At 46.3% G+C, this 27,903-nt stretch overlaps 2 protein-coding genes across 2 annotated transcripts; both read right to left on the minus strand.

The window, feature by feature from the left end:
- Nucleotides 1–621: 621 nt before the first annotated feature.
- Nucleotides 622–14,051, minus strand: LOC139561263 (Y+L amino acid transporter 2-like). The gene is made up of 10 exons (XM_071378248.1): nt 13,756–14,051; nt 11,372–12,022; nt 5,862–5,987; nt 5,498–5,642; nt 3,137–3,260; nt 2,837–2,940; nt 2,531–2,627; nt 1,955–2,104; nt 1,321–1,504; nt 622–985 (listed from the first exon to the last, which is right to left on the minus strand). The coding sequence occupies exons 2-10, from the start codon at nt 11,874–11,876 to the stop codon at nt 909–911; spliced, it is 1,512 nt and encodes a 503-aa protein (XP_071234349.1). The 5' UTR covers nt 11,877–12,022; nt 13,756–14,051; the 3' UTR covers nt 622–908.
- Nucleotides 14,052–15,848: 1,797 nt separating this feature from the next.
- LOC139561222 (sal-like protein 2) lies at nt 15,849–23,769 on the minus strand. Its single transcript, XM_071378183.1, has 3 exons — nt 23,319–23,769; nt 18,205–21,524; nt 15,849–18,004 (listed from the first exon to the last, which is right to left on the minus strand). The coding sequence occupies exons 1-3, from the start codon at nt 23,392–23,394 to the stop codon at nt 17,747–17,749; spliced, it is 3,654 nt and encodes a 1,217-aa protein (XP_071234284.1). The 5' UTR covers nt 23,395–23,769; the 3' UTR covers nt 15,849–17,746.
- Nucleotides 23,770–27,903: the final 4,134 nt, after the last annotated feature.

Here is a 27,903-nt window from a genome sequence, read left to right on the forward strand (position 1 = left end):
GCATGACAGCAAGGGAATTGCTACAACTGGAGTTTGTATTGTACATATCCATGGTGGGAATTGACAGAATCAAGTCATTTAAAATGTCCATTAGTAATTTATTATAAATACATTCTAAACTATTTACCATTTATCAACTCAACCAACCCCCTCCCCTTACCGCCCCTTTGTTTAAATTCACATGTTGAGTACAGATTATTCTTAATAGGTTGATTAAAAAATATAGCCCTTTGCTTCAAAATAAATCTTAAAAGCTGCAGGTGGGATGGACATTTACATAGGACAAATATAACACATTTCCCAAAAATAATTGTGGCTAGAGCTACCACTATTCTCGCCTAACCACATACAACAAACTAACCCTCAGTAATTATTACTTTCCTACATATGTCTTCAGTATCTCTTGTTTCCTTATTGATATGACTTCAGAGGTATCAGTAGTGACTTATGCCACTATGGCTGTTTACACAGGCAGCCCAATTCAGATATATTTTTTTCTCCACTAATTGGTCTTTTGACCAATCACAGATCTTTCTACATCAGTAAAAGATCAGTATTAGGCTGCGTTTACACAGGAAGCCCATCAGAGATCATAAATATCCGTATTTGAGTATAAACATATTTGAGAACAGGAATATTTTATTTTTAATTCTTCTGTAGTGTGTGGAATGTCCTCTGTCAGAGGCAACTGGAGTGTCATCCTGGCCGTAGAACGACCCCATAGTCCAATGAACATACGACAATGATTGGTTGGTCAGAGATTTGGTCCAATGAATGGCTGCTGTTTGACTCAGCCCTCTGATTGGTAGCAGGGGGCGATACTGGCCAGTAGGTGGTGTCGTTGAGCCCCTAGTTTTGTGCGTCTTCAGATAGCGGCGGCAGCAGTGTGTTGGTTGGTTTTAATATCTTCACTCCAACTTGTCTATGACGTCTAACTCGGTCACAACAGAATAGCACACCTTCTGAATCAACAGACCAAAGTTGGCTAGGGAGGGAGAAGATGAGAGAGGATGAGTGACCTACCCTTCAAATACATCAATGTGACACTAGCGATAGCATGAGAAAGTATTTTGTTCGAAGAATGTAGAAAATAAGTATTGTTTTCTAGGCCTACAAAATAATGTACCTACTCGTCTCGCCACTCATGTCATACCAAACTATGGTTGAAAAATTCCAGCAATTTCCCCAAAATTCTCAGTTTTCCAGAAATCCTGCTTGGAAGATCCCCCAGGATTTCCTGAAAACCTGGCGATTTTGGGAAAGTCACCAGATTTTTCCAACTCTATACTAAACTATACTATACATTCATCTGATTCTTACCAAAGAACTTGCGGAGCCACATGGGCCTTTTGGTGGCGGGAGTATAGATACACAGGAAGTAGACTGGCACTCCTGATAGGGCGATGCCAATGCCAATCAGAGAGTTCATGGTGTCACTGTAGATGGGAACCACCACTAGGAACAGGGTGCAGAAACAGAAGATGATCGGGAAGAACAGACTGAGCTGAGAGAGAAGGAAGGGAGGGAGAGAGAAATGGGGAAGAAGAGTTATTACACAACTATATGAAACAGGATCTGGTATTGATGTCAAACAGTGAAAGAGATCACACATACAAAACCGCATTGTGAGTTACAGTATAAATGCTTCATACATGAAAACACTAACGAAGCTTTGCCTTTGAATGTGTTTATAGGCCTCAGTGTTTTGTGTTGGATGTTTGGGGCAATTCCATGACTATTTGTGTCGTCATTCTGTAACCAAACATTGCATCTGCACTGTTCAAGTAACTGTGTTTTTGTAACATTTTCAGTGGGAATTGTTAAAAGTCGTCCTTGTGCGTTTGTATGGTTTGTTTAACTTTGCAATCCATGGTATTTATTTAACATATATTTTAAAGAGAAAAATCTGATTAGCACTATCATTCTGTTACTGTGGAATTCCCCTTTGTCTTACCTTGAGGGGTCTGACTCTGTCTGGCTGTTTCCAGCGCAGGTACAGCTGTCCCAGGATAGACAGGCCCACAAAGAACCAGTAGCTGAAGCTGTAGTAGTTGATCAGTTTAAAGATGTCCTCAACACACAGGTAGACCAATGCCATGGCACCCTATAGAGCAGAGACATATTCAGAGCAACAGCACGATGTCAATATCCATCGTACAGGGCACAATGGACAACATGCCTTATACAAAAACTCTATTTCATAGAAAGTGTAGATATAGCGGAACACTATGTGGACGAACGGACAAAGAGAATGCTGAGATTGCAGACAGACGGAACTCTGCGGCAGACCGAACACTGGGTTAAAATAATAGAATGCTGAGAACAGATTTCTGGGGCAGACAAAACAATGGGTCAGAATGTTGGGTAGACGCAGAAACAGAATGTTGACACAGAACTGAGACCAAACACCGAACAAGGATAACCACTCATTAAAAAAAAATGGAAATGTACATTGTTCCCGACAGACAGACAGACGTTCACGCGCACACACAAAGACACACAAAGACAGTGGCTTAGCGGGATGACTGACGTTGAAGAGCAGCGCGGGGATAGGGGTGTAACGGGTGATGTGGATCATGCACAGGTAGTCTGGGAGATGGCCCTCCCTGGAGCCCACGAAGAACAGCCTGTAGAAACACACAAACACACCTCACTGGAGCACTGATAATGGAGGAACCACACACACACACAGGTTATCGTGTGTAGGGCAATTAGTTTAAAGGCTATAGGGCCCATTGTTTTTTTCCGGTCAGATCACATGGTCAATAATGAGGAGATTATCCGTGATAGCGATGATGATGAAGACCGGCATCAGAACGGTGTCATTCTAACTCACCTGGAGGCAGCCAGGATAGAAGCGTTGAGTCCTCCGAAGCAGGACAGAGCCACCGCTAGAGGGATGGTCCAGTTCATCACGCCAAACACCTGGTCTGCAAACGTCTGAGGGACAACAACAGGCCTCAAATTAGACCAATCAGAACACTTAAAGTACATCATATAACAAAGTCACTTAGGGCTCAATGAGAGGATACGCAGATAGAAATGTATACATCTGACGTGATGACTATCCTAATCTACATGGTATAGGATAATGTCTGTTCTATTTCCAGTATATTTCTATGCGAAGGGAACTCACCACAGCCACAGCGTCACTGTTCAGGATGGCAGGAATGGGCAGCACGGTGTAGTAGGCAACGTTGGTCAGAATATAGATCACCGTGACGATGGGCATGGAGATGGCGATGGCCAGGGGCAGGTTCCTGTAAGTCACACAAACAAACACCAGGGGGAGACAGAGAGACACTTCGATTTAGAAGAAGAAGAAGAAAAACACCAAGAAAGAAGAGAGTGAAGTGGCTGTGATACATCCAGGGGTTTGAGTGAACGGGTCAAGAGTTGACCCTCTTGGGCAAGGATGGGGTGAAGTAAGAGGAGCAGAGGAAGGTGGATGGGGAGGTGGAGGAGCAGAGGAAGGAGGAGGGGGAGGTGGAGGAGCAGAGGAAGGTGGACGGTGAGGTGGAGGAGCAGAGGAAGGTGAACGGGGAGGTGGAGGAGCAGAGGAAGGTGGACGGGGAGGTGGAGGAGCAGAGGAAGGAGGAGGGGGAGGTGGAGGAGCAGAGGAAGGAGGAGGGGGAGGTGGAGGAGCAGAGGAAGGTGGACGGGGAGGTAGAGGAGCAGAGGAAGGAGGACGGGGAGGTGGAGGAGCAGAGGAAGGAGGAGGGGGAGGTAGAGGAGCAGAGGAAGGAGGAGGGGGAGGTGGAGGAGCAGAGGAAGGTGGACGGGGAGGTAGAGGAGCAGAGGAAGGAGGACGGGGAGGTGGAGGAGCAGAGGAAGGAGGACGGGGAGGTGGAGGAGCAGAGGAAGGAGGAGGGGGAGGTGGAGGAGCAGAGGAAGGAGGAGGGGGAGGTGGAGGAGCATAGGAAGGTGGACGGGGAGGTGGAGGAGCAGAGGAAGGAGGACGGGGAGGTGGAGGAGCAGAGGAAGGAGGACGGGGAGGTGGAGGAGCAGAAGAAGGAGGACGGGGAGGTGGAGGAGCATAGGAAGGTGGACGGGGAGGTGGAGGAGCAGAGGAAGGAGGACGGGGAGGTGGAGGAGCAGAGGAAGGAGGACGGGGAGGTGGAGGAGCAGAAGAAGGAGGACGGGGAGGTGGAGGAGCAGAGGAAGGTGGACGGGGAGGTGGAGGAGCAGAGGAAGGAGGACTGGGAGGTGGAGGAGCAGAGGAAGGTGGACGGGGAGGTGGAGGAGCAGAGGAAGGTGGACGGGGAGGTGGAGGAGCAGAGGAAGGAGCACGGGGAGGTGGAGGAGCAGAGGAAGGTGGATGGGGAGGTGGAGGAGCAGAGGAAGGTGGACGGGGAGGTGGAGGAGCAAAGGAAGGAGGACGGGGAGGTGGAGGAGCAGAGGAAGGTGGACAGGGAGGTGGAGGAGCAGAGGAAGGAGGAGGGGGAGGTGGAGGAGCATAGGAAGGTGGACGGGGAGGTGGAGGAGCAGAGGAAGGAGGACGGGGAGGTGGAGGAGCAGAGGAAGGAGGACGGGGAGGTGGAGGAGCAGAGGAAGGTGGACGGGGAGGTGGAGGAGCAGAGGAAGGAGCACGGGGAGGTGGAGGAGCAGAGGAAGGTGGACTGGGAGGTGGAGGAGCAAAGGAAGGAGGACGGGGAGGTGGAGGAGCAGAGGAAGGTGAACAGGGAGGTGGAGGAGCAGAGGAAGGAGGACGGGGAGGTGGGGTTGTTGGTCACATAATCTGCCTGAGAGCTCCTGGAAGTAGCTTGTGATCCAATCACATGTCTGTCCTGCTCCATTTGATCAGTGTTTGGCTGTGTGAATCAGAGCGAAGGGGCTCAGTTAAATACTTCCCCAGGAGATGAGGAGCCTCCAGCCCTGCCCCGCCCTCCCCCGCCTAAAACACCTGACTACCCATTCAGTCAGTGTGTCATCCCTCTCCATACTTCCCATCCTTGCCTCATCAATCACTATTACTCCACTTTCTCTGCTTAATCACAACCACTCCATCATTCCTACATCTACCCCTCTCCTTCTTCCTTCTTCAAATCAAATCCAATTGTATTTGTCACATGCGCCCGAATACAACAAACCGTGAAATGCTTACTTCCAAGCCCTTAACCAACTATGCAGTTCAATAAATTGTTAAGAAAATATTTACTAAATAAACTAAAGTAAAAAATAAACTAAAAAGTAACACTAGCAGCAACATTATGTACAAAATAAGTTACAAACAATGTGATTTTTTTTTTTTTAATAGCACAGTTGGATTGGAGCCTGTAAAACGGCAGCCATCCCCTCCGGCGCCATTTGTGATCTTCTCTCATCCTTTTACTCCTTCTATATCCCTTAACCTACATTTACTACACAAATTATTACTCGTCCTCTACTCCTTCACTACTCCTCATTCTCATGTATACTACAGAGTATAGCCTTTTGTCCACTAGTACTAGTGACTCTTCCCCTCCCTCCCTGCCCTCCCTCTCTTCCCACCCTTCACCTCTCTGGGTTTTTGATCTCCTCGGTGACGAAGTTGAGTGTGTCCCAGCCGGAGTAGGAGAACAGAGCAGAGTACAGGGCCAGAGCCAAGTCTCCTGGATCCGTGGACGAGCCCTCAAACATACCCTCAAAGTTCTGCGTCTGACCTGAGGAACACACACACACACACAATATCCTGTATTATTACACATACGTAAATGAATGTATGTAAATACTACAGATAAATATGTTTGTATGTACAACAACTATAGGACTGTGTCAGTGTTCACAGTGGGCATATCTGTTTCTGTGAATGTACAGTACAGTACAGTACAGTACAGTGAGTGGATGGTTGAATATTTGGGCCATCCTGGCAGCATCAGTACCTTGTCCTATCTTGACCAGGCCGGTGATGATGACAGCGATGAGGGCGATGACCTTAGCGTAGGTGAAGAAATCCTGGACACGCGTCCCCCACTTCACATAGGCACAGTTCACAAAGGTCAGCAAACCTGGAGGGGAGATACAAACATTTAGACATTCAGATCTACATGTTACTACACACACAGACACACACGCACACACACACACACACACGCGCACGCTCAGACACGCACACACACACACAGACACACACGCACACACACACGCACGCTCAGACACACGCTGACGTGTGTGTGTGTTCTAATTTCAGAGTCTATGTAGCTGGAGGAAATGAGGCTGCTGACTACAGCAGTCGATGAGGTTGTTTTCCACAGAGGTTCAAGAGCTGAGCGCAGCACATAGAGACATAGGCAGAGAGGAGGAGGAGGAAAGGAGGAAGAGAAATAGGGTCAGACACAGAAGAGGGGGTAAAGGAGTACCCAGATAAAGTGCTACGGGTTATTAAAAGACCTCTATAAAAGATTAGTAAAATGACTAACACTGTCTAGCTGAATGACTGACTGACTGGCTGACTGTCTAGCTGACTGTCTGACTGACTGACTGTCTAGCTGACTGTCTGACTGACACTGTCTAGCTGACTAACTGACTGTCTAGCTGACTGAATTACTGCCTGACTGTCTAGCTGACTAACTGACTGTCTAGCTGACTGAATTACTGGCTGACTGTCTAGCTGACTAACTGACTGTCTGGCTGACTGAATTTCTGCCTGACTGTCTAGCTGACTAACTGACTGTCTAGCTGACTGAATTACTGGCTGACTGTCTAGCTGACTAACTGACTGTCTAGTTGACTAACTGACTGACTAACTGTCTGACTGACTGGCTGACTGTCTAGCTCACTAACTGACTGACTGACTGATAGACTGACTAGCTGGCTGACACAATGTCTGACTGACTGACTGACTCACTGACTAGCTGGCTTGCTGGCTGGCTGACTGACAAATTGACTGGCTGGCTGACTGACTGATAGACTGACTAGCTGTCTGACACACTGACTGGCTGACTGACTGACTTACTGACTGGCTGACTGACTTACTGGCTGACTGACACACTGACTAGCTGGCTGACTGGCTGGCTGACTGACTGCCTTACTGGCTGACTGACACACTGACTGGCTGAATTACAAAATGACTGTCTGGCTGACTGACTGACTGAATTGCTGACTGGCTGGCAGGCAGGCAGGCTGACTGGTTGGCTGAATGACACACTGACTGGCTGGCTGGCTGGCTGACTGGCTGACAGATACAGACTGAGTTTCTAACTGTGTCCTTGTACTCCACTGCTCCCTAGTCCAGCATGTTTTCCAGATCATATTTTCTCTCTCTATGTCTTTATCAGTGTTTGTTCCTTTAAGTTCATAAACTTCAGTTCAGATAGTCACAGCATGGAGGTCTGAATGCTCACTGTTCTCTCACTGTCCTCCCACTGTCCTCCCACTCACTGAGATTTAATAATATCCTATGTATCTTCTCTTCACTATGTTAGCATCTCAAATGGCACCCTATTCCCTATTTAGTACACTACTTTTTGACAAGGGCCTATAGGGTTCTGGTCAAAAGTAGTGCGCTAAATAGGGAATATGGTGCCATTTTGGACATAGCGCCTATATATAGAGTATATCCCTCACACTGCATAATGTTTGATAAGCCTCTGGTATACCCAACATTTTCCTCAACAATATTTTCCTGCATTACTGTAATGCTAAGTAGCCGTAATGATATCTACCATACAGTGTTTACCTAAATGATTAACACTCAAGTTCACATCTACAACTCAAGTGAATGTTCATGTTAAAACAAATATATACATTGACACACACACAGTACATACACACATCACCCTTCCCCACATAAAAAGAGGTTCATAACTAGGGCCCTGCGGTTTTCCTGGTGCGGTCACATGGTCAGGCCAAATATCAAGATCATAATCATAATCAGAGATGGATGAAGGCCTATGTACATCATTGATCATCATAACAGTCACCATCTCTCCCTTCTTCTCCCAAATGAAGAGCGGGCCATGACACTGTGTCCACCAATCTCCCCTGAAATGAGGATAATACTTATCTACCAGAGTAACGTTTCCCTTCCTCCCCCAAACGGAGGACAAAGCCTTAAAGATCATAACCCTTTACCCCAGTTATGAGGCCATGGATCATAACAGTCTCTTATCAATAGGAGGTCTCCTTAAACATAACATATCTCTCCGTTCAGACCGGTCCAGACAGAGACAGTGAGTGATCCGGACTAATAGAGAACTGACAGTGTAGCGGGCCACACAGATGTCCTAGGTGTGGTTGTATTGACAGTGAAAGGCTAGAAGGGTGGGAGGGTGTGGATCAGGTCGGTTCTCTAGGCTACTCTAGATCTGGTCCAGATGTGTGGTGAGACCATATACTATATCCCAAATGGCACCCTATTCCCTATGTAGTGCACTACCCTATGGGCCCTGGTCAACTGCAGTGCACTACATAGGGAATAGAGTGCCATTTGGGACGCACTCCATAGAATGTTTCAAAATAGGGGTAAGATTGCCAGCTGCCATGTTTGGGCTCTGTCCTGTGGTGTACGCAGAACTCCTACCCATTTATACAGGATCACTGTTAGGGTTGACGGTAGGGTAATCTGATCCTAGATCTGTGGTTATAGTTCATTTCTACCTGGAGGTGTTTCCGGTCTTCTCATGGCTGTGAAGTATGTTGAAGTTGCCTCTAACGCCTCTAAACACTGATACTAGATCAGGTGTTTTTCCATCCGGTTGATGGTTAAAGTTAGGATGGGGTGTAGGCTAATCTGATCCTAGAGCTGTGGTTATAGTTCACTTCTGTGCCATGCTGACTGAGCTGTCATTAGCTATTAGCCTGGGGTCAGAGTCTTGAAGTAAAAGTAAAAGGACTTTTACCTTTTTACCTAGCAGCTATCAGCACATTCACATTCCTTAAAGCACTGCTTATCTAAGAGAGCGTGTGTGTGTGTGGATGTGGGTGTGTCAGGATTGTAATTAGATGAATGAGTGATATTTATTACTTGAGAGATGTTTTAGAACCTGAAGGAGAAAGCTTATCTCAGAACTGTCCCGACTACCGCCCCGTAGCACTCACTTCCGTCATCATGAAGTTTTGAGAGACTAGTCAAGGACCATATCACCTCCACCCTACCTGACACCCTAGACCCACTCCAATTTGCTTACCGCCCCAATAGGTCCACAGACGACGCAATCGCAACCACACTGCACACTGCCCTAACCCATCTGGACAAGAGGAATACCTATGTGAGAATGCTGTTCACCTCAGGAGGCTGAAGAAATTTGGCTTGTCACCAAAAGCACTCACAAACTTCTACAGATGCACAATCGAGAGCATCCTGTCAGGCTGCCTGGTATGGCAACTGCTCTGCCCACAACCGTAAGTCTGTCCAGAGGGTAGTGAGGTCCTCATAACGCATCACCGGGGGCAAACTACCTGCCCTCCAGGACACCTACACCACCCGATGTCACAGGAAGGCCATAAAGATCATCAAGGACAACAACCACCCGAGCCACTGCCCGTTCACCCCGCTATCATCCAGAAGGCGAGGTCAGTACAGGTGCATCAAAGCAGGGACCGAGAGACTGAAAAACAGCTTCTATCTCAAGGCCATCAGACTGTTAAACAGCCACCACTAACAATGAGTGGCTGCTGCCAACATACTGACTCAACTCCAGCCCACTTTAATCATGGAAATTGATGGAAATTGATAAAAAATGTATCGCTAGCCACTTTAAACAATGCCACTTAATATAATATAATATAATGTATATGTATATACTGTACTCTATATCATCTACTGCATCTTGCCATCTTTATGTAATACATGTATCACTAGCCACTTTAAACTATGCCACTTTTATGTTTACATACCCTACATTACTCATCTCATATGTATATACTGTACTCGATACCATCTACTGCATCTTGCCTATACCGTTCGGTACCATTACTCATTCATATATCTTTATGTACATATTCTTTATCCCTTTACACTTGTGTGTATAAGGTAGTAGTTGTGGAATTGATAGGTTAGATTACTCGTTGGTTATTACTGCATTGTCGGAACTAGAAGCACAAGCATTTCGCTACACTCGCATTAACATCTGCTAACCATGTGTATGTGACAAATAACATTTGATTTGATTTGATTTTTAGTAAGACTCGTAACAGTGTTCTATCTTGTTGCTGTAGTAGCAGTGGTATTCTGTTTATGTCCATGACTTCCGTCTCTTTGACCCAGGTTTCCATCTGGTTGTTCTCATGTTCTATGTGTTCCATCAATCTGTTCCAGTAGTGGCTTATACTGTACTTACTAATGACTATCAAACCCACAGTAGTAATATGACTATCAACCCACAGTAATAATATGACTATCAACCCACGGTAATAATATGACTATCAAACCCACAGTAATAATATGACTATCAAACCCACAGTAATAATATGACTATCAACCCACAGTAATAATATGACTATCAAACCCACAGTAATAATATGACTATCAAACCCACAGTAATAATATGACTATCAACCCACAGTAATAATATGACTATCAAACCCACAGTAATAATATGACTATCAACCCACAGTAATAATATGACTATCAAACCCACAGTAATAATATGACTATCAACCCACAGTAATAATATGACTATTAGTGGTTGTGCTGAGAGGTCCAGGTTTCTTCTAATCTGTTAGAACAATATCCATGACAACACTCCCTCCTTCCCTCTCTCTACATTCCTTGCTCATCTCTATTCTTCCTTGCTTCCTTTGGTGGTTTATAAATGATCAATTTACACTACATTATTGTACTCTATTGTCATGAGTAATGAGCATTGCCAGCAGTTTAATCTGGTCACACTGACGCTTTGTAATGTTGCTAAATTATCCTGAAATTTAGTCAATTCCCCTATTCTCTGTCTTATACAGGAAACACTTGTTGGTGTCTGTAGTCTCTGTTCTCCCCTCTCTGTTCCTTTTTCAACCTTTCTCGTGTTCCCTTCTGTTGCTAAGGTGCTGACTTGGGTATGCTGTGTCATTTAGTTTCGTTTCCCACATTTTCCACAAAGAGAGGAGCACACACACACATCACTGTTCGCTACTCACGGGAGTATGAACACACACACACACACATCACTGTTCGCTACTCACGGGAGTATGAACACACACACACACACATCACTGTTCGCTACTCACGGGAGTATGAACACACACACACACATCACTGTTCGCTACTCACGGGAGTATGAACACACACACACACATCATTGTTTGCATGCAAAGTCCTTGCACACACATACCTGATCACTTCCATCGGTAAGGAAAAACTCAGGGCCCTAACCATGGTAGAGGCCTACAGTGGAACAGTATTGCACCAACACGAACAAAACCTCTCCATACACAATGACTATAAAATACTCACATATACAGGCTGCAGCCAGCATGCGGTTAGCCAGATAGGGGGCGATGCAGGTGGGGAAGACGGGCTGCACCATGTAGTTAGAGAAGGTGATGGCTATGACTGCCTGGCTGGTGGGCTCTATGATCAACAGGGAAGTCCACAGCCTGATGAAGGCCAGGAACCCTCCGAAGGCCTCCAGGATGTAAGCATAACTGGCCCCTGACTTGGTGATGGTGGTCCCCAGCTCGGCGTAGCACAGGGCCCCGAACACAGAGAAGATACCGCCGATGGTCCACACTACCAGCGACAGCCCGTAGGAGGCGCTGTAGATTAAGACTCCTTTAGGCGAGACGAAGATGCCCGAGCCGATCATGTTGCCCACGATGAGACACACGCCGTTCAGGAGAGAGATCTCCTTCTTCAGCTTCATGGAATCGTTGTCGCCCCCTGAGCCGCCCGACTTGAGCGAGGTCGACCCGCCGTTGGTGGCGGGCTCTTGTGTGGGGGCGGGGCTGTAGGATGCCATTGCGCCGGAGGTGTGGTGATTGGAGGGGATGTGGGGAAGTGAGTAGTGATTGGACCAGGTCGGCTGTCAATCAGTCAGAGGAGAGGATTGGTTGTAAGAGCTGAGTTAAAGTTGTTTTCCAGCTATGAGGGTCCCTCTGGTGACATCTGTGGAGGAAAGAGACGTAAAAAGTGTTATCAGAGAGTGTGTAGTTGTTGCCATGGAACCAAGCTGCTGTCTATATGGGCCTAGTCATCAACTGGGACATAAAAAACAGTACAGTTTTTTACATAAATGTTGGTCTGTATGCTACATTTGTAAAACATGAAGCTAAACTTAACTCATTGCAAAATAACACAAATGTTATAACACACACACACTGCTGCTGGTTATTGGATTGGATTTCACAGATGGCAATTTGGGAGCCATTAGTGGTTTCGGTAAATAGCCTTTTAAGCTTGAGTGTATTGACAGAGTGGGAGAGAAAGACAAACAGCCTGACATCACTGTAACGTTCATTACTGGCTGTCACTGTGATATTTAGTCTATCATTTACTGTAAGTATTCTACAGTGTGACAGACACACAGACACACAGAAACAAAGAAACACAGACACATAGAGAGACAGACACACAGACACACAGAGACACAGAGACACATATAGACAGACAGACACACAGACACACAGAAACAAAGAAACACAGACACATAGAGAGACAGACACACAGACACAGACACACAGAGACACACAAAGAGACAGACACACAGACACAGAGGCACAGACACACAGAGACACAGACACAGAGAGACACAGAAACACAGACACACAGAGACACAGAGACACTTCGCTAGGAGTCAGCAGCATGCTGAACGGAACCGTCAGATTTTTTTTAAAGTTCATTGCCTTCAGCAGCATATATAGAATAGTTTGAATGACTAGACACATGATGTCTTAGTGCCCATACTGAATATCACACACATGCTCAGTCAGGACCTGAACAAAACAACACACACATCACACTAAGTGAGGGGACAGGGCTGCGCAGGGGTCTACAGTTTATCACAAGATCTGTGTGACTCTGGAGAAAATCCATCACAACACAATGAGAATGCATCAACAAGTCAATCATAGGCAGTCATATCACAGGGAGAGAAAAGCACTATCCTGACACAGAAAGTGAACACAGGTCCAGTTACATCAACCAACGATATATCAGAAAGATCAGGAAGAGGGAGATCTGATGAACACAGTAGAGAGGTAGGCTACAGATGTAGGACCAGTATTGTCGCTGCAAAAGTAGGGGTGAGACGCCGGGTGGGGGAGAAGGGGAGAGATGGAGAAGTAGTGCAGATAGATTGATACCCCTGGCATGTGAGTTCAGTTCAAAAGAAGTGATTATGAAGGACAGCCTTCTGCAAGTGATTACAAAGGGCAGGGCAGTAGGCGTTGGAGTCAGATACAAGGTCCAAGAATGGTAAGATAAGTAGGCTACTCAAATTGACTATCATATACCACTCAAGGTTGCTGTATCATATTTGAAATCCCTTCCTCTTTGTTTCTCCCTCTGTTTTTATCTCTCTCAGAATATGACAAGCTGGCAGCAATCTTTTGGCCAACTCGGAGCTTATTCATTGCGAAGCTGGCAAAGCTGCAGAGTTGACACAGCACATTTTATTGATGACTAGGGGCTAGTAAGGGTACACAGGAATGCCATTAGAAGTTAATCTGTAGTGTAAAGACCTATCTCCTCAGAGAAAAACACATGTTGAACAGAGAGTCAAATGTACAGTTACTACAGCCAAACGACAGTCTCTATATTTGAAATATATAATACAAATGTAAAACCTCGCATTGTTACTGTATGTTAGGATAGACGCCAATTTAATTCAGGGGTCTTACCTTCTCCAGATGCGCTATAGGTGAACTTGGATTCCTTCCCTTGGGGGTCTTCTTGCACTTCTTCTCTAAAGCCTTTGAGTCGCAGGTTTTTATAGAACGTTCATGTCAATTGCGCATCCCTCATTGTTTTACTCACTATTGCTCTCTGTGCGCGTTGTCGCTCTCCACTGATGACCTTCCCTCTCTGCCCGTCACGCCGCGTTCTCTGCTCTGATATGGCTCGCCTTCCTGTCGGAGTCTGAAGGTGCACAGGCCGATCAGCTGATGAACTTCTGCTTTTTGACCCAGCAGCTACCAAGGAGACAGGTGGAAGAGGAGGAGGGATAGAGAGGGAGAGAGGGATGGACTGACTTTATACCACTGTCTGGGCTCTGACAATGGGTTTCGCTGTCAAATGAATTGCTTCTTAACACTTTGATTAATGCATTAACAGGCCTGATCACGTTTACGCTGGGCTATTCACAAGTTCACACATTCTTTCTTTTGTGGCAATTCAAATCAACATGGCCCTTTGGTTGTTGTTTTAGCCTACCTGTTGTTGGTGGTGATTGCTTTAGTTTTGGGCTATTATGTTAGGCATTGTTGTTGATGACGATTCTTCTTCCTCGTTTAATCATCTGGCGCGGAGGGAAACAGTGGGATTCGAATGCATGATTAATCACTGAGAAATGATTTAAAGGATCTTGAGGACTCGAAGTCACTTAGAATTGCATCACTATCCTAAGTTATTGTTGTATTATTATTGATAATATAGTTGTTTTTAAACACCGATGATATCATGTTATGGTCAACAATCTTGACGTATGAGTACCTCATGAGTTACGACACATAAGGAGATCTCTGCATTGAATAGTTGGAATTGATGAAGAATCCCAAAATCTGTTACACAGCCCCCTCCTGTGGTCATTATTTGCTTCACGCCTCCAACGTTGGCAAATGAACGGTTTGAGCGCTTCATTACGTCATTATGCTTATTGTGGTATTTTGCTTTTGTGTTCAGTGTTCCTGATTGGCAGAGTTTGTTCTAAACGTACAATTAAATTACCAATTTCAGCATCTAGACAATCAATCAATTAACATTCGTTTTGGAACATTTGATTTTGACACTTCACATTGTTCAGGATCATTGATCGTAAATGGATTATATTAAAAGGCTTCCCATTAACACACTGTGACGTTCCTGTGAAGATACTAATGAAGCACCTGATGAATATCTTTAGGTATGCCATCGACAGCTTGATGATCAAGTACACTACCCTAATCCACACCTGTAATCACTCCATACACCCCCATCCTTCCCTCTCAAATCCAGCCACCCAACAATCATCCCTGCCTCACTTTCTAACTACCCTTTTTTGATGTCTCTGTCTCACTCCAACACATGGATGAACTTCTCACACATGGCATGGCTTTTCAGCCCTTTGTCTCTTTCCCCTTTCTGCTCCCAAATTCTTCTCCTTGGTTACTGGTTGTCATGGTTTTGGGAGCCCTAGCTAGTGAGAAGGGTGGTTGGAGGATTAGGGCGGCCATTTTGGAGACAGCTGGCCCAGGTCTCTGTGTGTGCTGTCCCCTGTCCCGCTCGCAGTCGCATAGGGGGGATGAGGGCTATCATTGTGTGAGGATTAGAGCTTCCTGTGTGTCGGACTATTACACTAGGAGGGGGAGGACAGAGAGAGGGAAAATGAAAGAGAAAATGAAAGAGAGCGAGTATGACAGAGTAAGATGTGGGGTGGGGGGGGGGCTCTACAGCTGCACTCTCAATCACACAAGCACTGATTATCCATATCACACACATGCATGCATGCAAGCAAACAGACACACACCACAGAACCAAGGAACTGGTACATATAAAAAGAAAGTGAAGCCAAAAAAAAGGCAGAATAAGTAGACGGCTATAGCGCCCAGACAAAGGATCTGTGAGGCAGACAGTCAGACACAGAGCACCAAGGCAAACAGCGAGAGTACACTCAGACATACAGAACATGTTGACATGGAAGCAGAATACATAAACAGACCAATGAATGGACTGAGACCAGACAGACTGTGACAAACAATACACAAAGCCAGACACACTGACAACAACCAAAAAGCAATTCTTTCCTCCATCACCATCATTTTATTATTTTTTACATCAAAAATTGGGAAGCACGTGTTATCATAACTACAAAAACAATGGTTGGGAAAAACCATACAAAGGCTAAAAAAAAGTACAAAAACTAAACCAATCTAATGTAGGACGCAGCCAAAAACTTGAACTCTCAAGTGCTTTGAGAGAGGGAGAGAGATGGTAGGAGGAGAGAAAGGGAAGTGGAGGACAGAGACAAGGAGAAAGGGAAAAGGAGGAGAGCGAGGGAGAAAAAGAGATGTTAGAGGTAGAGAGACAAAAGACATGGAGGGAGGATGTAAATCTATCAGACATAATTCATTCTGGTCTTTGGGAAGTTCAGTTGGTTTATTATAGCCTGGTACCCAAACTTCACAACAGTGAAGCATAGCACCATCTGTTTGAATTCCAGGCTACTTCAATACGTCCCTGTGCAGAGACATCCAATCAATTATGGATAAACCGATTACAATCACCAATATAGCGCATTGTTGTTCATGTCTAAAAGTTGCTGCTGTATGGTCAATCATAACAGCAGGAACCAGGATTGCCAACATACATTGTATATACAGACTGGTCAGTGTAACAATCATCGTCAGTATCATCCGCACTTTCATCATCACTGTTTCAATGGATGTATGGACAGCAATGTACAAAGCCAGTGCAACTCCATTGAAACAGTCCAGCAGCAAGACAGTTTAAAAAGTGAAAAGTCTGTAAAAAAAAATAATGTAAATAAACATACACATAGCAACCACAGTTAATATATATACTGAACAAAAATATAAACACATCATCCAACAATTTTACTGAGTTACAGTTCATATAAGGAAATCAGTCAATTGAAATAAATTAGGCCCTAATCTATGGATTTCACATGACTGGGCATAGGCCCATCCACTTGGGAGCCAGGCCCAGCAAATTTGAATTTATTTTTCCCCACAAAAGGGCTTTGCTCCAGACAGAAATACTCCTGTTTAATCAGCTGCCCGGATGGCTGTTCTCAGACAATCCCACAGGTGAATAGGACAGATGTGGAGGTCCTGGGCTGGCATGGTTACACGTGTTCTGCGGTTAGACATGCTGCCAAATTCTCTAAAACAACGTATGGTAGAGAAATGAACATTAAATTATCTGGCAACAGATCTGGTGGACATTCCTGCAGTCGGCACGCCAATTGCACGCTCCCTCAAAACTTCAGATATCTGTGGCATTGTGTTGTGACTAAACTGCACATTTTGAAGTGGACTTTTGTCCCCAGCACAAGGTGCACAAGGTTTTTTGTGCATATGAAACATTTCCACGATATTTTATTTCAGCTCATGAAAGATGGGACCAACACTTTACACGGTGCATTTATATTTCTGTTCAGTATACAAGAAAACTGCCACTACTACACTGGCCTGTCTTGGTATGGCGTTCGTACCATATATCCTAGAGTGATATTTCACCTATTTCTCCTTCACTTCCTTCCCATTCCAAATAGACATTTCATTCATATGTTTGACTAGAACTAGCTGCTCTCTAAAACATACATCCCTGCTTATCTATTCTATTGTGATCCAACACACAAACTTCATTGTGTGCCGTTACACTACAAGAGAATTCTGTGACATCGTATCGTCAAATAAGGCCTCTTCGTGTTCTTTGAGATGGTGGTATCGTAACCATGCCGAGATGCTGACTGAATTAGTACTTCACAACAATCTAACATTTTATTATAGACAAAATAGACCCAACTGACTAGTAGCAAAATTACACAGAATAAGAATCAATCTTTATGGAATCAATTCTAATTCTGTGATGAAAATACATTCCCTTGTCAGGGCCTTTAATAAAATAAAAAAAAATTGGCTGACACCATTCAGCAGCCAATCATATGCCATTTTACTCAGTAGTGTCCGCAGGTTGCTCTGCTTCCTCCCCAGAACCAGCAGTGATTGGCTGATCTTCTAAGGTAACGAGTTTCTCAGGAGATTTGGCCAGCCGTTCCTTTTCATCCTGCTCCCCACTGTTCCCATTGGCTGAGAAAGAACTCTGATCCTCCACAGTGTCATTGGTCAGGGTGGCGGAAGGAGAAGTCTCGGCGGGGACGTTGGTCTCGGCGGGGACGTTGGTCAACACAGGGTGTGTCTTCATGTGTCCCTGTTGATGGAAACACAGAAAAATGGTATTGGTTAAGTGATCAATTACTTTAACTAGAATACATTTGCTAGCATGAAAACACAGTAAAACATGAGGGATAGACAAAGCTCAAGAATCACAATTTAGCTTCCGTCAAGTGTTCTGTATATCCATTGGAACGTATGGTTCTAATTACGATCCATCCTTATTCTTATGCTTACCTTTAATCCACTGCGGCTGGCGTATGCCTTCCCACACAGAGTGCAGGAGTAGGGTTTGGAGGGCGTTGATGCTGGGGTGGCTAGCTGGGAGGCCTCCTCTGGAGCCCTATCACTCTCCTCTGTGGAGCTAGGAGTCACTTTCTCACTCTCAGGCACCATTACTGATGAGGTATCACTGGGTGCTGTGCCCTCGCTCTCCCCTTCAGATGGGGCCATTTCCCCTTCAGGATTGGGCTCCTGTGGGGTAATACTGGAGGCCTGGGGGGCTGGCTCTTGGGCTGCAGCTGGCTCTTGGGCTGCTTTATGGCTGGCAGGGAGGGTGAGCGTGGGGGAGGGGTTGAGGGTGGCAGGGGAGTTCGGGCTGGATTCAGATTCAAGGCTGAGGAGGAGTCCATCTGGAGAGTTGGTCTGGTTCTCTGTGGTCGACCTAGAGCTGTTAGTGAGCCTTCCTGACCTACTACTATCAGTATCCACACCCGGTCTGTGGACACAGAGGGCGAGAGGGACGTTTTCCTTCACCTCTACATCACCCTCCACCGCTGAGGTGGGCTGGGAGCTGGTCAAGGATGGTCGCCTACTTGGGCTGGTGTTAGAGAGGTCAGCTGGGGAGTCTTGCGAGTTTTCTATGGAGGCTCCAGCAGGGCCGTCGTCAGACTCAGATCTTTCCCCCAGGAGCATGGGGTCTTCTGGGGAGGGATTATGGGTCAGAGGTGGGCTAATGCTGGCCGTGAAGGGGGAGGGTTCAGACTCCCCCTCTATATGGGGGCTCGGGTCAGCTGCATGGGGTTCCTTGGTCGCTGGACCCCCTGAGTCCATGTTGCTGACCAGTGGGTTAGAGATGGAGCTGGTCATTGTTAAGGCCAGGGGGTGGAGGCCTTGGAGGCAGGGTTTGGATCGAGAGTCTGTGGTCATCTGGCTCAGATCGGTGGGATCTTCTTGGGCCATATTTGTACCTTCCTCCCCCTCTCCCCCCGGGGGTATCTGACCCCCCAGGTGCATGCGGATGTGTTGCTGCAGCACCAGGGCGTTGGTGAACTTGCGCGGGCACAGAGGGCAGGAGTTCTGGGTGCGGGAGTTGGCCGGGCGGGCGCGGTGGGTGGCGAGGTGGGCCCTCAGGCTTCCTTTAGTGGAGAAGGAGCGTCCACACAGCTTACAGGGGAAGGGGCGTTCACCCAGGTGGGTGGCCTGGTGGAGACTCAGGGCCCTGGGGCAGGAGAGCACCCTCAGGCACACCCCACACTGATTAGGAGACAGGGCGGGATTGGTGGATCCAGGGAGATCCTGTGCCTGGCTGTTGCTGCTCACCATGGCCCCAGGGTTGGGGTTGAGGCCCAGGGCTGCCATCATCTCCCTGCGGTAGGAGTTGGTGGTCAGGTCGTGGCCGTGGGTGTCCCTGTTTGAGAAAAAGCCGTCTGCTGGGCCAAAGGAGGACGACTGGCCCCCTCCCTGGTGCTGCTTCTCCAGTTTCATGACCAGCCGCTGCAACTTTGAGGTGTCGGAGGTTTGGGTGAAGGAGGTTGTGGAGGACGAGGACGTCTGGGGTTTGGAGTAGGGAGGGTAGGGGAGCTGGGTGTGGGGGGAGGTGAGATGAGAGGCAGTGGTGTGGGACCCTGGGGGACAGAGGAGGGCGAGGTGGTGGGGTGAGGGTCCTCCGGGGAAGAGAATCTTGGGGAAGTGGGCCAGCTGGGAGTAGGGAGAGCCTGGATGTATGGTGGAGTGTGGAGGTGTGTTCTCATCAAACCTCTGCTGCTTCACCCCTTTGAACTGGCCACCCATGGAGGATGAGGATGATGATGAAGGTAACACACTACTCGAGGCACTGGCTGCTGCAGCGGAGGCCCTGTTCAGCTGTAGCAGGGAGTGAGCCGTGGACAACAGCGCCATGTCCATACTGGGTGGCATAGGCATAGATGAAGGGGAAAGCCGAGGAGACGCCCCGGACAGGAAACTGAGCGCCATTCCTTCGGTCATTCCTTTCACGCCACCGAATGGCGGCTCCTCGTCTTCCGCCCGGCGCTTCCTGCGTCTCTGGCCTGCGGTGGTGGCAACGGGGGCGGGCTGCTCCAGAGCCGGAGGGAGCAGCGAGAGCGACAGTTCCGGGTTCTGTTCACGGTGGCGGAGGAAGTGGGCCTTGAGGTTCCCGCGGGTGGTAAAACGGCTGAGGCAGACCGGACAAAGGTAGGGCCTCTCCCCCGTGTGGGAGCGTAGGTGGATTTGTAGCGAGGAATCACTGCTCAGGACCTTACCACAAAACTTACAAGCATGCTGTGGACGCACTGCAGATGAGGACCCAGCCGAGGAGGAGCTGGACAGCAGCAGGTGGTCTTGGGAGTGGCTGGTGGTGGGGAGGGGCGGGGTGGGGAAGCTGACCCCGTTACTGTGGCCGAACGGGGAGGTGTTGGAGGATTTCTCATGGAGGTAGCGCGGGGGCAGACCCAGGGACAGAGGATGCACGGAGGATGCTATCGAGGAGCTCCAAGTGGTGGAGGGCGAGGTAGATTGTGATGCTCTGGTCCCATTACTGTGAGAGGAGAGGCTGGGCTTGGAGACGGTGGGCTGAGGGAGGAGGGAGGGGAGGCAGGCCAGGAGAGGGGAGGCCGAGGATGGGACAGGTACTGAATAGGAATGGTGTGTTGGGGAGGGGGATCCTGCTGTGGGTCTTTGGTGGTTCTCTCCACTACCAGCCTGGGAGGTGTCTTGGGTATAGATGGCACCTCCTAGCCGGAGAACATGCCTACAGATCTCCTCAGTCATCTGCATCTGGTGGATCTGCCTCTGCTGCAGCACCCTCAGCTCCTCCAGGACCACAGCCAGGGTCAGGGGCACCTGGATCTGGCCTAGCCCCGGCACCAGTGGGCTGGAGCCATTCTGATGCCCAGGACTGGTGCTCTCCTGGCGGGGAGGGAGGGAGGAAGACAAGGAGGAAGTAGTGGTGGTGGTGGCAGAGCTGCCCATCTGTGGTGAGGTCATAGTGGCGTGGGAGTGGGCCTGGTGGGAGAGGCAGTGGCCTGATGTCTGATTGAGGTTGAGTGGCAGGGATTGCGTCTGCGAGGATAAGGAGGGGTGAGGGAAGTCTGGAGAGAGGGATGAATGGGTGTTGGGGAGGGAGGTGGTGGTATAGGGGGCGATGTGGCTGGGCCAGTGGGGGGGCGAAGAGCTCTCACTGGGGAGGGAGGGTCCGTGGAGACCCCCAGGTGACGACCGAGGGGCCAGGGGGGGCTGGTGATCTTCGAGGGAGGTGGGGGACGACGATGAGGACCCAGAGAAGGTCAGTTCAGAGCCCAGAGACGTGGAAGGTGACTTGGCTAACAGCTGGTCGTCTATGGACAGAGAGAGAAAAATAAGAATTAAGACTAGTGCACCTTCATCACTCTATTCCACCAAATGGAAAGTTCAGTTTCATGACCAAATTCATTGCTGTTAAGTCCCCATAAGAACCATGAAAGGCTTGGTGCAAGGCTACATGCTCTATTGGATTGAAGTGGGGGTCAAAGTAAGTCCCAAAGTCCAAACCTTTAACTGTAATCATTGATTACAACAATTGTTTCATATTTAAATCCCAAGCTTAAAGTTGCAGTCTTCTCTTGTAAAGCAATGCATTAGCAGATATTGATTAATAGTCTAGAAACATACAGAGTCTTTCCCTCTTTATGATATTATCTTGTCTTCTGTCCACATCCTCTTCCCTGAGCATAACTCTCCAAATGTATTCTTACCACACAAAAGCTTGCAGACCACCTTGCTGCTATGACATGTTTAAACGGACAATGGCCATTTTCGAGACAACCCATAACCCCTCTTAACCCGCCCCTCACTGCAGCAGTTCACTTCTTTCATCTACCTATTCTCCCTTCCCCCCCCTGACGTCACATCAGGGGTCAGAGGTCAGGACATACTAAGGGTACTGGGCACTGTCCAGAGGCTTGTGATTGGTCTACTCATCTGACCTTTAGAGCTCTGGGGTCAAATTCTTTCAGAATCTTGAGCACAGAGTGAGCGAGAGAAAAGAAGGGGGAGGGGAGTATGGACAATGGAAGACTAACTGTTCCCTCCCAGAGGGACATGGTGATGGAATGGATGACTGTACTAGTAGCTGCTGCTAAATAGTCCAGCTTGGTTCTCTTCACAGACATCAAAGTGTGCAAAACAAGTTTATTTAAAACAAGTTCACCTCTATGGAAATGTACCTGTAGAACTTCTATGAAAGTCATTTGTATTTTCTAAGGTGTGGAAAATGTTATATGCAAGTGAAGGTGCAAACATTCTGCATCCCCCCTCTAAAATGCATTTAACACATCAAGTCAATAGAGTAGGAGGGTAGAGAGGGAAGCATTCAGTGAGCATTGAGAGTGTAGAAAAGTGGGGAGAACAAGGAGGAAAGGAAACATGAGGGAGAAAAGCATAGAGAAAAGAGAATAGAAGCAGAGAGAATGAGAGATCTTTACCAAAAGTACCCCCTCCAGCTCCCCCCCCCCCCCCCCCCCACTGATCCAGCCTTATTGTTGATGAATAGGGAGACTGTCGTCTAAGTAATGAAAGACCTCCAGTTGTCAGCCCTGAGCAGCCTGTTAGTTTCCTAGAGGACTAAACATCACAGGAAAATGGTCACAGATGGATATTATTATCCAGGCCACAGGAAAAAGTTTACAGGGCCAACCCTCAAGTACCTGGGACTCCACTACGGGCCCATTGCAGAGCTACACCAGATTGCAGTCCACTAAACGAACTTATTGCAAGAGCAAATTACTTTTTGCAATTAAAAAAAATATGCAAACAAAGCACAGAGATACACATATCAATATATACTGATGATTGGTCACCGGAGTAAAATTACTTTTTAGATGTGAAAGGAAACATTTGAGGTATTTACATATAAAATGTAACAAAATAAACTAACTTTGACTTAAGGCCTACTACCTAGCAGGATTTTAACTGCAGTTACTGCAAACAAAGCCATCGTATAACGTTACCTTGATAACCCTATTGCACGCCATCATAGTTGTAAATTCCGACCTGTAACTTTGCTTGTTGATTCATTCATAGAACTATGGGAAATATCCTAGGGGGAAAAAACAGACGCATGCCTTAGAATAAGCATAATAAACTTTTCTCACCGTGCGATAGTATCCGCGTGCCCCCCTGGTCCGAGTTAACGAGCTGCTGCGGTCGTTTCTGCTTCCGGCGTGACATGATTCACGAGGAGACTGAGAGAAGGGGGGCATTCGCCGAATAAATAACACTGGCCACTTTACGCACTTGTAGGCTTCACGTTCCAGAATCCAAACTCACATTTCAGGAAATTTTGAATTTCTAAATGGCATCTAGACAACGGTATAGCTCGTTGGTCCCTTGCATGGAAGAAATCAAAGAGGGGCAGAAATCCCTATAAATGCGCCGTCATATGAGCTGCGGAGAGTGCGTGTGTGGCTGTTTTCCTAAAGTAGTCTCTCTCGCTGTCCAAAACTTGCGCCACACCTCCCCCGCTCCCCTACGCAGGCACACACAAACAGAGACACACAGACACACAACCTCTTCTTGTTCCTCAATGATATTTGCATTTCAATGGCGCGGAACACAGACTCCCTGGTTCTCCCCTTTCTCTGTGTTTTGCGTATTTTCTCCACGCCATCACTAAACTCTCAATCAAAGATCATCCTGGGTGTTAAAATCCACATGAATAAATCAAAGTAGCATATGACTTTACTTGGTACATGCTGTTTGAACCCATTCAACTAGAATTTGTTGACGAGCTTTCTGAGATTTTGCCGATAATGAATTATTTTAAGCATACCATTTGGGGAATTAAGTGATAGAAAAAAAGTTTAGCATAAATTAATAAATAACAAATTCTGAATATTAAACAAATAGGCCTACATACATGAATTGCTATTTTTATTTTGGGTAATTTATCCTTTAATACTCAACAAGTGGTCAAGAGACAAGGAAATAATAATAGCCTTATCATTGCTTGCAATATATATGATCATTATATGCTAAATATTCACATGGAGGGCAAGGGGGTTCATGACTGTCTATATGTCCACCATTGCCGAATGAATGGTTCCCATTTGCACACTGATTTACATATGGCTAAATATCAACAAAGAGGTGGTGTGAGAATGTTGAGGCGTTTCCATCCATTCCGCATCAGAACATGCATGTGTTCCATTACATGTGATCCTACACACTGACCCATCCTTCTGCCAGTGTTCTTGTGCGCAGGCAGAGCTCTACTTAAAAAGCAGAGATGGGAATCTGCGACAATGGCGCACTGGACACAGTTGAGTGAGCATCTCTTCTCTCTCAATTTGAACTCCTGGATCCAGTGCTGCTCTGGCACAATGCCCCTCTTCCTCCCCCTGATGTTAGTCCCGTAACATGTGGAGGAGGGATACAAAAAGAGACAGAGAGGGAGAAAAGGAAAAACAATTAAGGAGGTGTCTCCCATACTGTACATGACATGTCCTATTCAATGCATGAGGACAGGAAAGAAAGGCAAATGGTTAATTAAATGGAAAGAAAATGATTGCCTGTATTAATTGCATTAAAACAATGAGTGCACAAAGATTTGCCTGCATTAAACCAATGCACCAAAAGGGTAGTATCACCTGTCGATTAAATAAATTAAGTGTGTAAAAATCTACCAAAAAAATACAACTAGTAAAAATGAATGCAAAAAAAAACAATAACACCATTGAACACTGTCGTGGAAATTACCACCAGGGACACCTGAAGTCAATATTAAATTAATCATTCTTTATTATCAGCAAGCTGGACAGGTTCCAACAAACTTAAATGCACCATAGTACAAGTCAGTCGGGAGCTCTGCCGGGGCAGTCCCATTAGTTCTCTGATATACCGCTTACACAGACAAGTTATATTAGCATGATTTACATGATTCATTATTCATCATTAATTCATCATTAACGTTTGGTTCCTGCATGTGATCGACCAATACCTCATGAGGCTTGTTCTCTCCAAGCTGAGACCTTGAAACTGAGATATCCCTATTTATTCTCAAAGCAATGTTCTGGGCATACTGCCAAATTGCTTATACTGAGAGTGAGGATTCCTCCGAAGCACAATCAATCAGTCACTTGCATGAACCCAGTCGAATTGGTTATTAGAAGAGCACAAACATAACATTTTCCTTCACAAAGCTAATCCTTTTTATTATTAATACAATGGTATTGCTTTTTGTTCATTTAGTACTACTACATAAAAGTCTAAAAACTTTTGTATGAAAGAAATATGCATTTTCTTATATAAAGGGCCTATTTGACTGGTCCCTTAAAATGACTAGCTAGCCAATCAGAATTTTCATTAAGCCCATTGCAAGATGTGTAGCTAACTAGCTAGTAAACTTTCAGCATCAAAACATTTCTCAAAGGTTCGACTTTCAGCCATTGAAACAGGTAAGATAGCTAAACCTATTGACTGCCGTGCACAACGAGAGTTTTATAGAGTTGTAGCTTTTTATTTATTTATTTTTTAGGGGGTAGATCAGCTTTAATCCTGCAGATAGCTTGTAGCTTCCATCAATGTTGTTTATTTATAAAAACCCTCTTAGGCCTCACTCCCCCTTATCTGATATATCTACTGCAGCCCTCATCCTCCACATACAACACCCGTTCTGCCAGTAACATTCTGTTAAAGGTCCCCAGAGCACACACATCCCTGGGTCGCTCCTCTTTCAGTTCACTGCAGCTAGCGACTGGAACGAGCTGCAACAAACACTCAAACTGGACAGTTTTATCTCAATCTCTTCGTTCAAAGACTCAATCATTGACACTCTAACTGACAGTTGTGGCTGCTTTGTGTGATGTATTGTTGTCTCTCCCTTCTTGCCCGTTTTGCTGTTGACTGTGCCCAATAATGTTTGTACCATGTTTTGTGCTGCTACCATGTTGTTGATAATGTTGTGTTGCTACCATGCTGTGTTGTTATGTGTTGCTGCCTTGCTATGTTGTTGTCTTAGGTCTCTCTTTATGTAGTGTTGTGTTGACTCTCTTGTTGTGATGTGTGTTTTGTCCTATATTTATATAGTATTTTTTAACCCCAGGCCCCCGTCCCAGGCCGTCATTGTAAATAAGAATTGGTTCTTAACTGACTTGCCTAGTTAAATAAAGGTTAAATAAAATACAAAATAAAAAAATGTAATTGTCTGCATCATTTCAAATCCCCCATATATACAGTGCATTCAGAAAGTATTCAGACCCCCTTGACTTAATCCACATTTTGTTAAATTACAGCATTATTCTAAAATAGATTAAATAAATAAAAAATTATCATCAATCTATACACAATACCACATAATGACAAATCAATTTTTGCAAATGTATAAAAAACATTACCCACAGAAATACCTTATTTACATTAGCATTCAGAAGCTTTGTTATGAGATTCGAAATTGAGCTCAGGTGCATCCTGTTTCCATTGATCATACTTGAGATGTTTCTACAACTTGATTGGAGTCCACCTGTGGTAAATTCAATTGATTGGACATGATTTGGAAAGGCACACACCTGTCTATATAAAGGTCCCACAGTTGACAGTGCATGTCAGAGCAAAAACCAAGCCATGAATTCAAAGGAATGTATATACAGTACCAGTCAAAAGTTTGGACACACCTACTCATTCAAGGGTTTTTCTAGTGAAGACATCAAAACTTTGAAATAATGCATACGGAATCATGTAGTAACCAAAAAAAGTGTTAAAACAAAACAAAATATATTTTCTTCAAAGCAGCCACCCTTGCCTTGATGACAGCTTTGCATTCTCTCAACCAGCTTCATGAGGAATGCTTTTCCAATAGTCTTGAAGGAGTTCCCACATATGCTGAGCACTTGTTGGCTGCTTTTCCTTCACTCTGCAGTCAAACTCATCCCAAACCATCTCAAATGGGTTGAGGTCGGGTGATTGTGGAGTTCAGATCATCTGATGCAGCCCTCCATCACTCTCCTTGTTCAAATAGCCCTTACACAGCCTTTATTTTTGTAAAACTAGGCAAGTCACTGACGTGATCTTCCTGTCTGGGTTGGTGCCCCCCCCCTTGGATTGAGCTGTGGTGGAGATCATTGGGGGCTATGCTCGGCCTTGTCTCAGGATGGTAAGTTGGTGGTTGGAGGTATCCCTCTAGTGGTGTGGGGGCTGTGCTTTGGCAAAGTTGGTGTGGTTATATCCTGCCGGTTTGGCCATGTCCGGGGGTATCGTCGGATGGGGCCACAGTATCTCCCGACCCCCTCCTGTCTCAGCCTCCAGTATTTATGCTGCAGTAGTTTATGTGTCGGGGGGCTAGGGTCAGTCTGTTATATCTGGAGTATTTCTCCTGTCTTATCCGGTGTCCTGGGTGAATTTAAGTATTCTCTCTCTCACTCTCTCGACCTGAGCCCTAGGACCATGCCTCAGGACTACCTGGCCTGGTGACCCCTTCTGTCCCCAGTCCACCTGGCCGTGCTGCTGCTCCAGTTTCAACTGTTCTGCCTGCGGCTATGGAACACTGACCTGTTCACCGGACGTGCTACCTGTCCCAGACCTGCTGTTTTCAACTCTCTAGAGACAGCAGGAATGGTAGAGATACTCTGAACGTGATCGGCTACGAAAAGCCAACTGACATTTACTCCTGAGGTGCTGACCTGTTGCACCCTCGACAACCACTGTGATTATTATTATTATTTGACCCTGTTGGTCATCTATGAA

Source organism: Salvelinus alpinus, chromosome 31 (genome assembly GCF_045679555.1).
Source record: "Salvelinus alpinus chromosome 31, SLU_Salpinus.1, whole genome shotgun sequence".
Lineage (NCBI taxonomy): Eukaryota > Metazoa > Chordata > Actinopteri > Salmoniformes > Salmonidae > Salvelinus > Salvelinus alpinus.